The sequence below is a fragment of the Hakea prostrata genome, chromosome 9 (assembly GCF_041222555.1).
Source record: "Hakea prostrata isolate BN-2017 chromosome 9, UWA_Hpros_2, whole genome shotgun sequence".
Lineage (NCBI taxonomy): Eukaryota > Viridiplantae > Streptophyta > Magnoliopsida > Proteales > Proteaceae > Hakea > Hakea prostrata.
The window spans coordinates 48,362,329-48,377,963 of NC_142608.1; the positions used below are offsets into that span (position 1 = coordinate 48,362,329).

Consider the following 15,635-nt stretch of genomic DNA (forward strand, 5'->3'; position numbering starts at 1 on the left):
TGCCATAGTTGGTTACTCTAAAGTTTCTAACAAACCGGTGTAAGCATACCTTGGGAAGGCCTGCTATTGACAGAAGGACGACTCATCTCAGTTTAAAAGCCACGATCATCCAACAAAGCCTGTATCTACAGAACATAAACATTCAATGATACTGTTGCTAACAAATTCAACGATGAATCAGTTATGTAATCAACCAAAATCCCACAATAATTTGAACTAAAAAGTTGAATCAGAATCCCTCAATAACTCTACTAACAAAGTAAAAATGCTCAACCAAAACATCCTGACAACCAATCAACAAGAATCCTAACAAAGTAAAAATGCTCAACCAAAACATTCTGACAATCAATCAACAAAAACCCCCCAAATTTCTGACTGAGTGATTCCTACCCAAATGAGAAATCCATTTTCATATGAACAAACCCAACATCACAAACTCTAAATCCAACATTTGTTCACTTTCTCCCAAGGGGACAGAAAAAAAAAAAGAACTTTAGATCTATCTGATCTTCACACCTCCATCCCAATAAGCGGAAGATTAGACTGACTTTTGAAATTTACCCCAAAATTAAGGAACCAATAGAATATCGTCTCTGAGACTCAATCCCCTGGCAATTACAAAGAAGCAACAGAAATTTCCAAACTGAATTTGTCCTGTCTCCTCAATGTTTGAGAAAATGTCTGAATGACGTGAACCTAGAGCGAGAGGGCAGGGCCATTGTGAGAGCTTCTTCTTCCTCTTCCGAGCGTTTTACCTCTTTGTGTTTTATATATCTACGATAGCAGGAGATGCGCCCCTACCTCTCACAGTCAAAAAAAAACCTCTCTGCTACGAGCTTGACGAAGAGAGCAAAGCAGTTGATAATGGCTGAAATTAATGAGGTCGACGAAGAAAGCACTTATCATGGCTCAACGCTCTCAACCTTCTGAAACCTGAAAGCCATGAACACGTCTCCCTATACATTATAAATAAATACATGGATGACGAAGAAACCACTCAACTCGTATCATTTGTCATGTCGACCAAATCCACATCGTACGGTCAAGGGTGGAGATCTGGGGATGGCGTTGTCCTACGTGTCGGCCTTAGATTGAATGGGACCCATAAGAAAATGTTATAGGAGAAGTCTAATCTAATCTAGTGCCAAGAGGCTTAACCACCGAACACATACATTCGTGGGGCCCAGTCCCTTACAATCATTCACGTTAATGCATTAGGTCAACGGTTTATGTGGGCCCGCTCCTAAATTCTTGAAAGCGATTCCTTCGACGAGATCCATTGAAAAATGGACACGTAATTCATTGGTGAAATAGAAAAATAGTGTAAAGCGATCGTAACGGCTGGTTCGGACGAGTAGGTTAATACCCGGTTCATGTTCAGCACATTCCTTTGTTGATGCGAGCCAACCACGAGAACGAAAGCCCTTGACGAGAGAAAGAAGGCGTCCGACCAATAGGAAACATCTGAACCACAAGCCGGAATCTGATGGTTCAACCGTGGTGGCTGGGCCGTCTGGCTTGAAAATGTTGTGTATATTGGAATGTAATTTGTATGGTCTAGATATAGGACTTAACAATTAAATTAAATAAAAAATAAATATTATAATAATTTGTTTGGTTGAAAGAATGATGTGATGCTCAGAAAGGAATATTCTTAGCTGTTTTACGTCTTTTACTTTCGGGTTGTCGACTTGAATTTGTCATATGGAATGTGATGATTGATGCCTTTTCTTTCTTTTTTTTTTTTTTTTAAAAAATAAAAAGTGATTGCAGATCTTTTGGTTCACGATTAAGAAAGTCGACAGGATATTTGCTAAAATTGCAGGTTAACCTTCTCACTCATCTTTTTTTTAAGTTTAAAAAATAGATAAAATATATAAAATAACAAAATAAAACTAACATTTAAAACTTTTCTATAAAATCCTTTCTTTGACTTTCCTTTCTTAATTTCCCACACATTACATATGAGTCTCACATATTAATTTTTTTCACTTCTATTTTTTTCACCCCACCTTTGCTAAAAAATGTGCCTAAGGTATTAGCTGAATGATAAAGACTACTTAAGAATATAAATTCCGCTTTATCTAATATATAAAAAATTTCAAGAATTAATCAAGTACCAAAAACACCTCAATTTGAAAGAAAAATGATTGTTAAATTTTTTTTTAATAAAATAGCCATACGCATCATTGGGACATATAACCAGATTCCAATGATTCTTTTGTTTTTTCTCTTTTTCCTAGTAATTAGTTATATACTACACGAGCAGATTGTCACGGCCTTAGTTATTGACTAAGCCAACCGTGCCGGCACTTAGCACTCACTTGCACTAAGTCAGCCTAAAACCTAGCTAAAGAGAGTAGAAGAAAGCTTAGAGTTCAAAGAGAACCTTGAGAGAATCTGTATTGATCACTTATTTGATGCTTTGTACAAATGAATCCCTCCCTTATTTATAGGTGAGGTAGGATACAATGAATGGTTGTAATTTGTACAAGTGTCTAGAATCTAATGGTTAGGAATATTCTAGTGGGTCCAGATATTTCTAGGGATATTTCTAGAGACAAGATACTTTATAGATGTAGATTCCTCTAGAATCTCCCTCCCTTCTAGAATGTGGGCTAAGTGTAGCCCATTAGTGTTATTTCTAAGTTGGGCTAGGCTAGGTGTGGCCCATTAGTAACTTTAGTTAAGTTGGGCTAGACCATGTGTGGCCCATTAATATTAATATCATTGGGCCTATGATAAATTGGGTCTTGTCATTCTAATTGGGCCGTGTCAAGATGTTGGGTTCTTACTTCTTTGTTTTTTTTTTTTGTTTGGGGTCAAATCAAACCTTTTTTATTTGTCATCTATAAGTGTGTTTTTTATATAGTAAAATAATTAACAGTTAATTATACTAAATAAATTGGTAAACACAAATAGTACAAATGCAGGCCATATAATGAAAGACTAATGTGCTTTTTATGCAGATACTATATTTGAATTTAGAAAAATAATTTTATTCTTATCAAGTAAAATTAACGTTGATAAACAAAATTAACTATCATAAGAAGGGTGTATACGTTTACATGATATATTTATCAATTAATGTCTCTTAGAATACAACTTAAAAATTGTAAATCTTTAAAATGCCAAAAAAATCTCAATTTTAGTTTTTACTAACCCTATATCAGATTTAAGTTAGATTCAAAATCTAATTTTAGTTTGTCTTGACTCTTTGTTATTTACCAGCCAAAAAAAAAATTATGCTCTAGAAGTAGAACTGAGGATGGTATATTATAATTGCAACCTTATTAAAGCCCAATATTTGAAAACAAGTATATGCTTATGTCTGCGGCTGTTTGAGTGAAATTGCGCTTAGTTTTCTTTATTTTTGTGGTCGAGAATGCAAAATAACTTTATTCAAAATAACTTGGAGGGAACCTCTGAGTACAAACCACGTCAGGATGAGAAAAAAAGAAAGGTGGTGACGTGGTGTTACCCTCCAGGTTTTAGAGACATCTCGATCTTCCGAGGCCCGGTGCCAATAAATCTATAGGAGGTTATCTCTCCTCCTAACAAATGAGTAATGAACTATAGTGAAAGAAACGACTCAGGATCATATCACCTCCACCAAGGTTGCACTTGACTTTACTTATTTACATGTGAGGAGAGAGTAATATGTACGATAGTTTGCTTAAATCACAACATTTCTATACAGATCCATATTTGTTAAACACAACTCTAAGAAATGCCAAATGATAGAGGCCACCATCGATGTGAAGTGTGAACATTGTCTTTTTGGTCACTTGTTTTGTTTGGTCTATAAATCTGAACCAAAGATATAAACGAATAAGCTCCATGATAACTATCTTCATTTGTTGAGAAACAAATTCCTTTTCTAAATATATTAGAAGGCTAGCCTGTAAACACAATAAACAAATGAACATGTTAGATACTTATCACTTACAATAATTGTCACATCTACCCAGCCAGTACCCTATCTAAAATATCCGAGTGTGTGATCCATAGCCCCGAAGATTAAGTTTAGGAACGATCATATCTACTTAGCACAATAATATAATCAAAAGCAAGAACAAATCATTGTATTCAAGTGAATTAATAATAATAATCAAGAGAGGATCACAAAAGAATATTAGAGTGCGGATAACAAGATATCAATCAAAAGATAATTGAAGAGTATAGCGGAAATATATCCCACAACAAACGCAGAAGGTAGATCGAAAATCTAAAGCAAGTCTAAAGCTATTACAACTAGAAGAAATAAAAGGAAACTGAGAATCATTCTAAACCTAAACAAAAAGAGTAAAGCTTCAAGATCCGTCTAATTCTGATACGCTCTGTCATCACATGGTATGCTTCATTATATTGCTCGTAGTCGCCAACATCTTGGAAACCAAACGAGTCACCCGCCGAGGCTCCATAGTTTGGAAACTCACAGTCATCAGTACTTGCAAACAATCTAAAGAAAACATGTCTCCCAAAGGGTAAGCTCAAAAAGAACTTAGCAAGTAGTCCAATCACGACAAGCATCTTCACACACAATTCCAAAGCAATATAAATGCAATGAGATGTGACAATGAATGCAAGTATGCTTCTAACTCTATATATGCTAGTCTCTATTAGCAGACACGCTTTAAGTCATAGCACTATTGTCACACCCCACCCGTCGGTCTCGGTTACCCGCCCGACAACCCGTGGGTGCGATCCGTCACAAGATCCAAGGTTTTAGTCTATCAACAATATTTAAGACAAATATAGATAATCAAGAGCAAAGAATATTCAATAACTGAATTAAATGAATTAAAGGAGTCCAAAATACTCCAATATCAAAGGAAAGAAATAAAGAATAAAGGATAAAACAAAAATGAAGGTAGCGGAATAATTCAAAAGTATTTATATCAATTTCTTTCCAGTTTGCTTTTCTAAGTCAATGAACTTAGACTCCAGTTTAATAAGGTGAGGGGTCCTCCAATTCTTCTCCAGTCTCTGTGCGAACTGCCTGACCACCTTTCGCCTCTGACCATCAACCGGTGCGATAAGCGCACTCCATGCACCCGCAGGAACTCCCGCACATGCTATTTCCATCTCCCACTGGCGGTGCCACATCTTCTTCAAACGGGATGGTTCCTTCATAGGAAACCAGCCCATCTTCAGATATAAATCCTTCTTCTGTATAGGCTAAAAACATACAAAGAATAAAGGAATGAGTTCTAAAGAACTCGTAGAAGAAACAATCATATATCTCATCCATCATCCAAAAATGCCATGATACAACAGTAATATGAATGAATGCAAAATATGAATGATGCTATGATTTCTAACTATGCAAGTCTCTAACAGTTGACATGCTTTAAGAATAAACACCAGCCCTCCTCTAGGTAAGTCTCATCACTCTGATCCGGTAAGGACTGGTTACCTCTGTAGGGATCCAAGGAAAAAGGGAAAGTCCACACCTAGCTCACAAACCATGGTTAGGGGTTAAGTCCACACTCTCTCACCACGACCATTGGTAATGAGTACTGGCGCATGTCGGGGTTTCTAATCCAATGCAAGGTCATAATGGTTACATGTCTACATGAAGTCCAGATACATCCCCTATGGCACCAACCAACTCGGTTCAGTATCCTTCGCAACCTAGGAGTAAGAATCCTCACGGACTGGCTACCTCTGTTGGACTCTACTCCTTAACCCTATGGTCATCCACATATTATTGGGGCGGATGCTCTCATGATTCCTCACGACACCCGGTCCGGTCCTTGGACATCCATGAGCCCAACCCTAACATATGCAACCCTACCATTTCATGACCAACAGTGGACCACCAAGTCACATCACTGTCATCACGGGTCACTCGGTTTCAATCCCCCTACCGAAAGGGTAGTAGCATGTGGGGTACCTAGCCATGCAATCTAGACTCATCCTAACAATGTCATCAATTAATCATGATAGTGCTTGAAGGTATCAGCAGGCATGTGTCCCATTCCACTGACCTCCCGATAACATCAACCAAGATATCCCAAAAGGAACACCCCAACTATCATAACCATATACCAATTACCATAATCATATAACATTCACAATTCACCAGGTAATTATGAAATCAAGGCAAACAGCAATAGTATATTAGAAATAAATACAACTACAGCAGCATATAACAATAGAAATTAAGACTAACAACTATCAGATTAACATGTTCAAGTATATGTAGATAGATAAGATAGATTGTCCTTACTTGCATATAACTGAAACGTTCGTAAAATGGAATCCAGTAACTATTAGTAGACTTTTCTTTTAAACAGTAATCACCTAAACACAGGGTTATTAGAATATATAAGTCACATGAATCAATTTGAATCAGAACCGAAATCCAATTGGTCACTTTTTACCAGCCGGTCGCTTGTGCCGGTCGCTTAGGTTAAGCGACCGCCACTAGTGACCGCCCCAAAAACAGTGAGTTTCAATCCGAAACTCAGGCTTCTGATTACTCAATTTCAATCCGGATTTCGAGTAATCTTGACCTAAGTCTCGAATTAAACACTCCCTAAGCCAAAAGGGTGAGAGAAAATTAACCATTACCATCAATAGATTACCCATAACCCTCTCCTTGATTGAATTAACCATCTCACGGAAGCAGGGTTCCGTTTACGGTTATTCCATCTCAAGTAGATTAAAAAGAGAGTTAAAATATCCAAGGGGGTAATCACAAAGACGAGGGAAAAAGGGTAAAACCAATCTAACGGAGAAAAGAGAGTAAAGAATGAAGGGTTAGTTCAATACCTCACGCCAGAGAGTCAGAGAAGAAAAGAACTGATCTTCCAAGTCACTGTCAGTACTCCAGAGACTCTTTCGGATCTTCCCCTCAGCCGTCTAACCTCCCAAATAAGCAACCACGAATAAAGTATTCGTTAATTAGACGAAGGTTGCCTTTTATAGAAGTCAGGGGGCAAAATAGGGCAAAATCCCCGAAAACAGACCGAGCGGTCGCTTGGGCCGGTCGCTTAGGTTGAGCAATCGCCACTAGTAACCGCCCCCATGTAATTTGCCATACAAGGGTGCTTTTACTAGGGGCTTGATACCCAAGGCCAACATAGCCCTAATTAAGAGATGGGGAAGATCTTACCTTCATTCCGGACATCTCTGAACAACACCTGACTTCCAGAATTCCCAGCTTCAACCAAGGCAGGCTCTTCAGATAAAGGATCTAGATCCATGGGTCCTGGGTATGGATCATGGGCTTCAATCCGGATACTCCATAAGTTCACCCGACTAGACCTTCGGGTTCTCGGACCTGGAATACGGATCTCGGGTTAGAAATATGGGGGGTATTACAACTATATTCCTCTGGGTAGGTCTCAAATCACTCTCCCTCAATCTTCCCGGTATCTTGGGTTCTCCATTGGTAATTGGGTCCTGCATCCTTCCCGGACATTCCATGGCTGGGGTTTAGGTCACCACTCTCTCACATCACCATTGGTCTGAATATTGGTGCATGTACAGGGTTAATCTTAGCCTAATGCAAGTCATCTACTGAGTCACATCTACTTAGGGTTAGATACATCCATTCCTTGCTTCCCGCAATCCTTTCCGGTACCTTTCCCACTAGAGTCACCGTCTCCTTCCGGGCTACGTAGACTCTTAACCCTATTGGTCATCCACATACATAGTAAACAGGAAGCTCTCATGTCCTCTCACGGGTTGGCTACCAGTCTTAAGCGTTCATGAGCCCAAGTCTACCACATGCAACCCTACCAATGAATGGTCATGTCCTCTCACGGGTTGGTTACCGGTCTTGAGCGCCCACAAATCCCCATTGTTGCCACGGTCACTCAGTCTCAATTCCCCTTCCGATAGGGTCAGATATGATAGAGGTTTCCCTAGCCAAACACTTCTAGACCAATCCTAGGTATGTTAACCAGTAGTCAGTGAAAGCACCAAAGGGCATCATAGGAAAGCGTCCTATAACACTTCCACCGGGTGTCGAAAAACAGAACGCCAAAAGGGCATTCCCCATTCCACAACTACAACCTAGACATTCACATCATATCATGATTCCATACATATCACATCATAGTCCAAATCACATTCACATCATTCAATAATCAATTCCAATATGTAAATCACATTATGATCATGCATTCGAATCATATCATAACAAGCATGTAAATATGCATATTGTGAGTGAACGTACTCACCTCAAATTCTGAATTTACAACCTTCAAGTAAGAGATCAGTGACCAAATCCAAAATCACATAAACAATCTTAAACAAACATGTATAGGTCATAAGAAACAAATCCAAAAGATCCGAGTCGAAACGGAGACAAAACAGGGAATTCTACTGTCAGCAACTTGTTTGGTCGATGCTCCTTTGGTCTATGGCATCGACCAAGCAGACAGTGTATGGACAGAATCTCCAATTTTTTATCGGAAACTCGCCAAAACACAACGGAACACTCCCAAATTAACAGGAAAATTCTAAAACATCATACTAAGATTATCTATGAAGGTTTAATCATCTAAAAAGGTCCATGGAAAAGAATTCTAATAAAACACCCTTTTAGGTTAAACCATGGATCATCACGGAGAGGCTAGAATGAAAGGGGACTCAATCAAAAGGATAGAAAACATTAGATCATGCATAGAAAGCAACTAAGGAGAAGGTCTAATGCAAATTAGAATAGAAAACTATAGTAAGAGTAGATCATGTTAACAAAAATAAATCAAATACATGGAGAATCACCATATGGCTTCAAGGGAGAACATAAAGGGAAAGGGGATTCACTCTAAGACAAAAGAAATCATAGGTTGGGTCATTACATTAGTGTAAGACCTTCCTCACAATCAAAACATCAAGAGTAAACAGTAGGGAGAGAAGATCAGAGAAGAAAAAGATAGAATACCAACCTTGAAGAAGAAAAATCAAAGAGGAATTGTGGTTGAATGCTTGGGGATCTTCCTTGGCTTGAGGAGGAGGCTCTAGGGTTCTTCCCATGTTCTCCAATAGTTAAGAGGCAAAAATATTAGGTTTAGAATGAGGTTGTAATATATATTGTAACAACCCCCACATTTCTAACCCGGGATCCGGATTGCAGGTCCGAGAACCCGAAGGTCTAGCCGGGTAAATTTGTGGAGTATTCAGATAGAAATCCATGATCCATACCCTGAAGAACCAGCCTTGCTTGGTAATTGAACTTCTGGAAGGCAAGTGATGTCTAAAAATGTCCGGAATGAAGGTAAGACCTCCCCCATGTGTTCATTAGGGTTAGGTTGTACTTGGACTTCAACCCCTTGAGCAAAGCACCCTTGTATAGCAATATACTAAGGGGCGGTTGCTAGTGGCAGTTGATTGGCAACGCCAATGTTAAGGTGCGTTGGATAGGGCCTTGGCAAATCTAGAGTGGAGAGTTGATTTTGGCAATGTCGCAATTTTGTAAAGGCTGCTTTTGTATTTGACCACAACCCTATTCTTATTGAAGGGGGCTTTGCAGGTGGGACAAGACCCTTTTGTTTTAAAGCAGCATGGCTACATCATCCACAATGTAGGGAGGTTGCTAGCAAGGCTTGGAAGGCAAACATGAGGGTAGGCCTGACCAAGTGATGAGCCATAAAATGGTGAGTTGCAAGAGAGAATTTAAGGTCAGGAACATTGAGACATTTGGGCAAATTCAAAATAATGTTGCCAAGTTAAAGAGACAGCTGATCGAGGCCCAAGATGGGTCTTTTGACCTAGAAAACTACCAGTGAGAGAAGGAGATTGAATTGGCTCTAGAGGAGGAATTATGAAGGAAGAAATCCTATGGAAACAAAAATCGAGAATCGATTGGATAAAGGATGGGGATCAAAACTCGACGTTCTTTCATGCATCCACCGTGCAAAGAAGACAAAAAAAGATAGGATCCTAGGACTGACATTGGGAAATAGGGAGTGGTCCAAAGAGGTGGAGGAGGTATATACAGAGTTGGTGCATCACTTTGAAGAGGCAATCTCAACAAAGGGGTTGGTTGATGGGGTTGTTGTGTAGGCTCTTGAAAATGTTGAGGGGCTAATATTAGTGGAAACCAACGAAGCTCTTGAAACTTGTCCATCAGAAGAGGAGGTGTATGAGGCAGTTAAGAATATGGGCCCATTAAAGGCGATTTGGCACAGACGGACTTCCACTTGTATTTTTCAGCAATTTTGGTATGTAACAAAAAAAGAGATGGTAGAATTTGTTGCAAATTATTTTACCCGTGGGCTCCTCAACAAGGAAATGAACAAAACTTGCATTCGTCTAGTTCCTAAGTGCCCAAGCTTAGAGTTAATGGATCAGTTTAGGCCCATATGTCTATGTGGGGTTGTGGTCAAAGTTATCTCCAAAATTATGGCGTCATGATTAAAGATTCTACAAGGTATTACTGCTCCCTACCAATCTGCTTCTTTATTTGAATGTTTGATTTTGGATAATATTTTTATCCGCACAATATATTTTACCATATCAAACATAGGAAAAAGGGGGAAAAGAAACTTATGGCCATGAAAATCAACAAGCAAAAGGCATACGATAGGTTGGAGTGGGAAATTTTAAAGGGACCTTATTGAAATTGGGTTTCTCTAGAAATGGGCTAAGTTGGTAATGGGTTGCATCACTTCGGTTTCGTACACCATGTTGGTGAATTGGTTGGAGAGAGGATCCTTTACACCCTCACATGGAATCCACCAGGGGGACCCATTATCACCATACATATTTATCCTATGCTCCCAAGTACTCTCATCAATTATAGTAAAGGCAGAGGCTAATAGTTTGATTAAAGGAGTAAAGCTCAAGAATAGGACCGATGCCATAACCCATTTACTCTTCACCAATGGCTACATCCTATATTTGGAAGTGAAGTTGGATACCATCTGTATGCTCAAGGATTGCTTGGAAGTGTATTGTAAAGCAAGTGGATAGGCTATCAGTACCCACAAGTTATGTTTAACCATTAGCCCCAACACACCAAGGAAATTTATGGGCTGGTTTAAAAGGGTTTTGAAGGTGAAATATGGAAGTGGGCCTAAAAAGTACCTTGGGATACCAGGAGAGTTTGGAGTGTCCAAAGCAGAAGTTTTCAAGGAGTTGACACAAAAAACTTGCAATCGTATCAAAGGGTGGGAAAATTGCTTACTCCCGGCGGAGAGCAGAGTTGTGTTAGTCAAGACTGTAACAAGTGCTCTTTCAACTTATGCAGGCTCATATTTTAGCTTCCTAGAATCACATCATGGGGAGGTAAGGAAAGCAATGTTAGATTGTATCTAGAGGCAAAAACAAGATGAACATAAAGTGCACTAGATATCATGGACTCAAATGTGTAAATCCAAGCAGGCTAGCGAGATGGATTTAGGGATCCCACTCTTCACAATAGGGCCCTACTCACCAAGGTGGCGTGGAGATTATGGAAGGAGCCTAACTTGTTGTGGGCCAGATTCTTGAAGGCCCTTTATTTTCCTAACACTGATTTTTTGCATACTAGAGATGTCTAGCACCATTCATGGGCTTGACGCAATCTTTTAATGGGCCAAGAGGTGCTTATTGATGGACTAAGATGGCAGCTTGGTAGTGGGGATGATATCCCCATTTGGGAAGCAAACTAGATCCCCTCTTACCAAACTATCAAGTTACCGACCCTAGGCCATTAACACATCAGTTAGCAAAGTTGCAGATTTACTGAAGGCTAATTGTAGAGTGTAGAATATACAATTCTTACAAACTCTCTTCAACAATGAGGAAGTAATTTCAATTAGGAAAATGGCTATTCCCTTACTACCCAAGGAGGATCTCTTATGCTAGGACTTTATCCAAGGGGCAATTTCTCCTATCATCTTCTATGCAATCAAAGAGACTGGAAGAACAACCTGCAACCATCAACATTAAGAACACAACAATGGGAAAGAATTGGGAGAGGAGAATGGATGAAACTATGGAAGTGCCTCACCTTACCCAAGATACAGAATTTCTAAAGGAGGACTTGTGAAACCCAGCCCTAACCTTGACCCAAAACCCTGTTGTTTGTAGGTCCAGCAACCCGAAGTAAGGCAAGAAGTCAGCTTTGGGCCATTTCAGTAGAAGACTTGGTGGCTGGATTGAATTCCATGAGTGTTGATGTCAGTGTTCCATTTATGGAAACTGCACCCTGATGAAGATCGGATTAGTTGATGGACTTGGAGTGCTCTCTGTGTTGGTTTGAAAGCATTTCTACCTACTAGGTATGTCACTTTAGGTGTGTGCAAAACCCCTTGATGTTTTGACTTGATCTGAGCCTTCAATTCCCTGTTTTGAAGTTGTTGTCTTGATTGGTCGACTCATTGGTCGACTGGACCAGTCGACCAATCAATCGACCAATTGATTCTGTTTTTGTAAATTAGGTTGTGGCTACTCTATTTAAGTCTAATATCGGGAATACTCCACCTCATCTGCCTCCTAAGCCTCTGGGACGAGTTAGAACTCCATTCTAATCAATTCCCTTGCATCCTTGGTTGATATCTCGCAAGAACTGAAGTAATCTTCATCCTCCTGCATCAAAGGTATGTGTATACTCTCTTTCTCTTCTCTATCTCTGATTTTTCTTTTCTTTGATTTGTTCTTGATTGAGATCAGAAAGGAGATGCTGCACTCTTGCAACCATCTATTCCATGATCTCATTCTATTCCTTGAGATTTATGATCATCGTCATGATCTCAACCCTAGCCGAATTAACCCTTGAAACCCTAACCCTTGTATGATCTTTCTGGAAACCTTTTTGGTAACCTCCCATGTGAGGGAAACCTCATGGGCAATATTTATGCTAATCTAAATTTGATCTTTCTATGGTTTTTCTTGTTGTTATTGGCAAATCATTAATTCCCTTTCATCCTATGATCTCAACCTTTTCATGAGAGCCAAAAAGGGTGAAACCCTAACTTCTTAGATATATGTTATTGACCTAGTTAATAGCCAATTAATGTGTTTTCCTTACAAGAATTGCAACCTATCATCCTCTGATTCTTTATCCTTGATCATACTATGTTTTCTTCATGATCCATGATTTAAACTAATTAGGTTAACTTTCTGGTTCCTGAGTTGTGACTTGGAAACTTGATTTGATTGGTGGTTTGATGTCCTCTATATACTTGGATACTACCATGGTAGTTTCCCCCTTATTTGGTACCCTTTTGAACCCCCAAATTTGGCTTCTTTTTCTAAAAATTCGGATTCTTGAAGGCCACTGTCTCCATTGGTCGACTGAGGCAGTAGACCAATCAATCGACCAATGAGTACAGCAACCTCATTCTTGGTCTGTTTTGATTAATTTGATATATTTCCTTCTATGTATCTTTCCTAACATGTTGTATACACTTGTTTAAGACTTTCTTCTTAGGTTTAGTCAAGGTCTTACTTGATTCCCTAAGTTCCTTTACAAGTTAGAAGGTAAGGACAGTTATTTCATAATGATATAGATCACATACTCTCTGGTTTCTACTTTTTGAAACTATGAGTTTGCTTACTGTTCTTGTACTTTATACTTCTGATGTACTACTGTGAGAACAGTAGCACTTGCTTATGTTTTCTTTTATTATTTAAGCTTATGTGAATCTCATTATTACTATATTGTTTAACGATTAGATCATGACTGTATACTCTCTTGTATATGATGAATTGTTGACTGTGCATGTCATGTCTGATCTGAGATTGTGTCTGATTAGGTATGGTTTGGGATTGGGAAGTGTCCTTTTGACGCTTCTATCCTTGGACATCGAAGGGAATAATATGGGATGTTCTCCGAAGATGCCCATCGACGCTTTCCCGAATCATTGGTTGTCATACCTAGGACTGTCTAGCAGGGTTTGGCTAGGATGTCCCCATTATATCAAACCCCTAATCGGAAGGGTATTGAAACCGAACGACCCGTGGTAGCAATGTGATTCACGGGCGCTTAAGACCGGTGAGTTATATCCGTGAGAGGACGGGAATCATATTGTGGGGGCCATTTATTGGAGGGTTGCATATGGCTAGACTTGGGCTCATGGGCGCTCGAGACCGGTGAGTTGTATCCGTGAGAGGACATGAGAGCAGAGAGCTTCTCGTTTACCATATGTGGATAACCAATAGGGTTGATGAGTCCGTATTTGAGAGAGTCGGATACGCTGACTCTAGTGGAAAGGATACCTGGAAAGGATCCCGAGAGGGGAGGAATGGAAGTATCTGGACCTGAGATGATGTAACTGAGTAGATGACTTGCATTGGGCTAGGCTTTTCCTTGACATGCGCCAGTACTTAGACCAATGGTGATGTGAGAGAGCGGTGACTTAACCCCCAGCCATGGATTGTCCAAGAGGGATGAAGGACCCACTACCAACCGGCGTTGTGTGATTGACCTACCCAAAGAAGTATGGTGTTATGACTTAAAGCATGTCTGCCAATAGAGACCAGCATACATAGAGTTAGATGCATACATATATTATTTGTTTCATACTGCATTGCATCTTGCTTTGTTCTGCCACATGTTATTTATGTTGTTATGGATTAACTACCTTACTGAGTTTCTTCGAAACTCATTCCTTTTGTACATTGTTTTGTTAGACTATTCTACAGGTAATGACTACTATGAAGAACAATACACTGAAGCGCAAGCCGATGAAGCGTACTACATGCAAGGTGTTGGTGACAATCAAAATTGCTCTGATGATCCCTCAGTTGATCAAGTTTCATACTATGATTAAAGGCAATGTGGAATTGGAACATCTCAGTTGGATTGATGAAGTCCACTATTTTGAAGATGTCATCTATAGGATAGAAAAATCTTATGTTTAGTTTATCTTTCTTAGTTCCTTTGATTTAGTTGTTATTCCTTTTAGACTTACATACTACTTTCCGCTATATTTGTGGAGTGAGTTTCCGCCTCACTTTACTTCTTTTGATATCTACAGATATCTGGTATCATTTTCCGCACTTTGATTATATTGATTATTCATTTCTTGATGTTAAACCTTTTGTTTATAATATTAAAACCTTGATTAATTCATGTTTATGATTATGTTATTGTATATGTGGGAGGATGATTTCCTCGATACTTGATCTTCGGGGCTGTGGATCACACTCTTGGGTATGCCATTTAGGGTACCGGCTGGGAGGATGTGACAGGACTTGTGCAGGAGGCTTGGCAATGGTAGAAAACTTGTTGAAGCGACAGATCAAAGTAGTAGGGGCCTACTTTTGGTGTGAGAAACCGATGGAGATGATGCATACACATCTTGTTCAAATGTGAATTTGCCAAGGCAATGTGGTTTGGATGCGGCCTTCAAGACTTACTTGGAGGAGAGGAGAACTCGTTGTCGGAGTTGTTGAAGAAATGGGAAAAATTGCCTTTCCTAAACAGGATTGCACGGAGATCTTGAGTCAAGCATCTTTTGTATGCTAGCAACTATCGCTCGCAAGGAATGACAAAAGATTAAATGGGAAAAGCATATCCCCAATTGAAGTTTTGATTAGAGCAAATGTAGTGTTTAAGAAGTTTTTGAGAGAGTAACAAACATGTTGCTTATGATGGAGTTCGAATTAGGGCTTGTAGTTCTCTTGTTGATAAGGTTTCTGGCACAACGATACTATGTTGTGACGCTGCAGTCCTAGCGAATACTGCA

General features: G+C 39.4%; 1 protein-coding gene across 3 annotated transcripts in view; it reads right to left on the bottom strand.

Annotated features, from left to right (window-relative positions):
* LOC149005387 (ADP-ribosylation factor GTPase-activating protein AGD12-like) overlaps window positions 1-960 on the bottom strand; it is a 38,638-nt gene extending 37,678 nt beyond the window's left edge. The window contains exons 1-2 of one of the 3 annotated variants that reach the window (XM_089169240.1): window positions 562-960; window positions 50-125 (exon numbers count right to left, since the gene is read on the bottom strand). In XM_089169240.1, the coding sequence (XP_089025366.1) occupies window positions 50-86 (37 nt within the window). In that variant the 5' untranslated portion in view covers window positions 87-125; window positions 562-960. The remainder of the gene's footprint in view (window positions 1-49; window positions 126-561) is intronic. The other 2 variants (XM_089169239.1, XM_089169238.1) reach the window with 2 other exon arrangements.
* Between the last annotated feature and the right edge of the window lie 14,675 nt (window positions 961-15,635).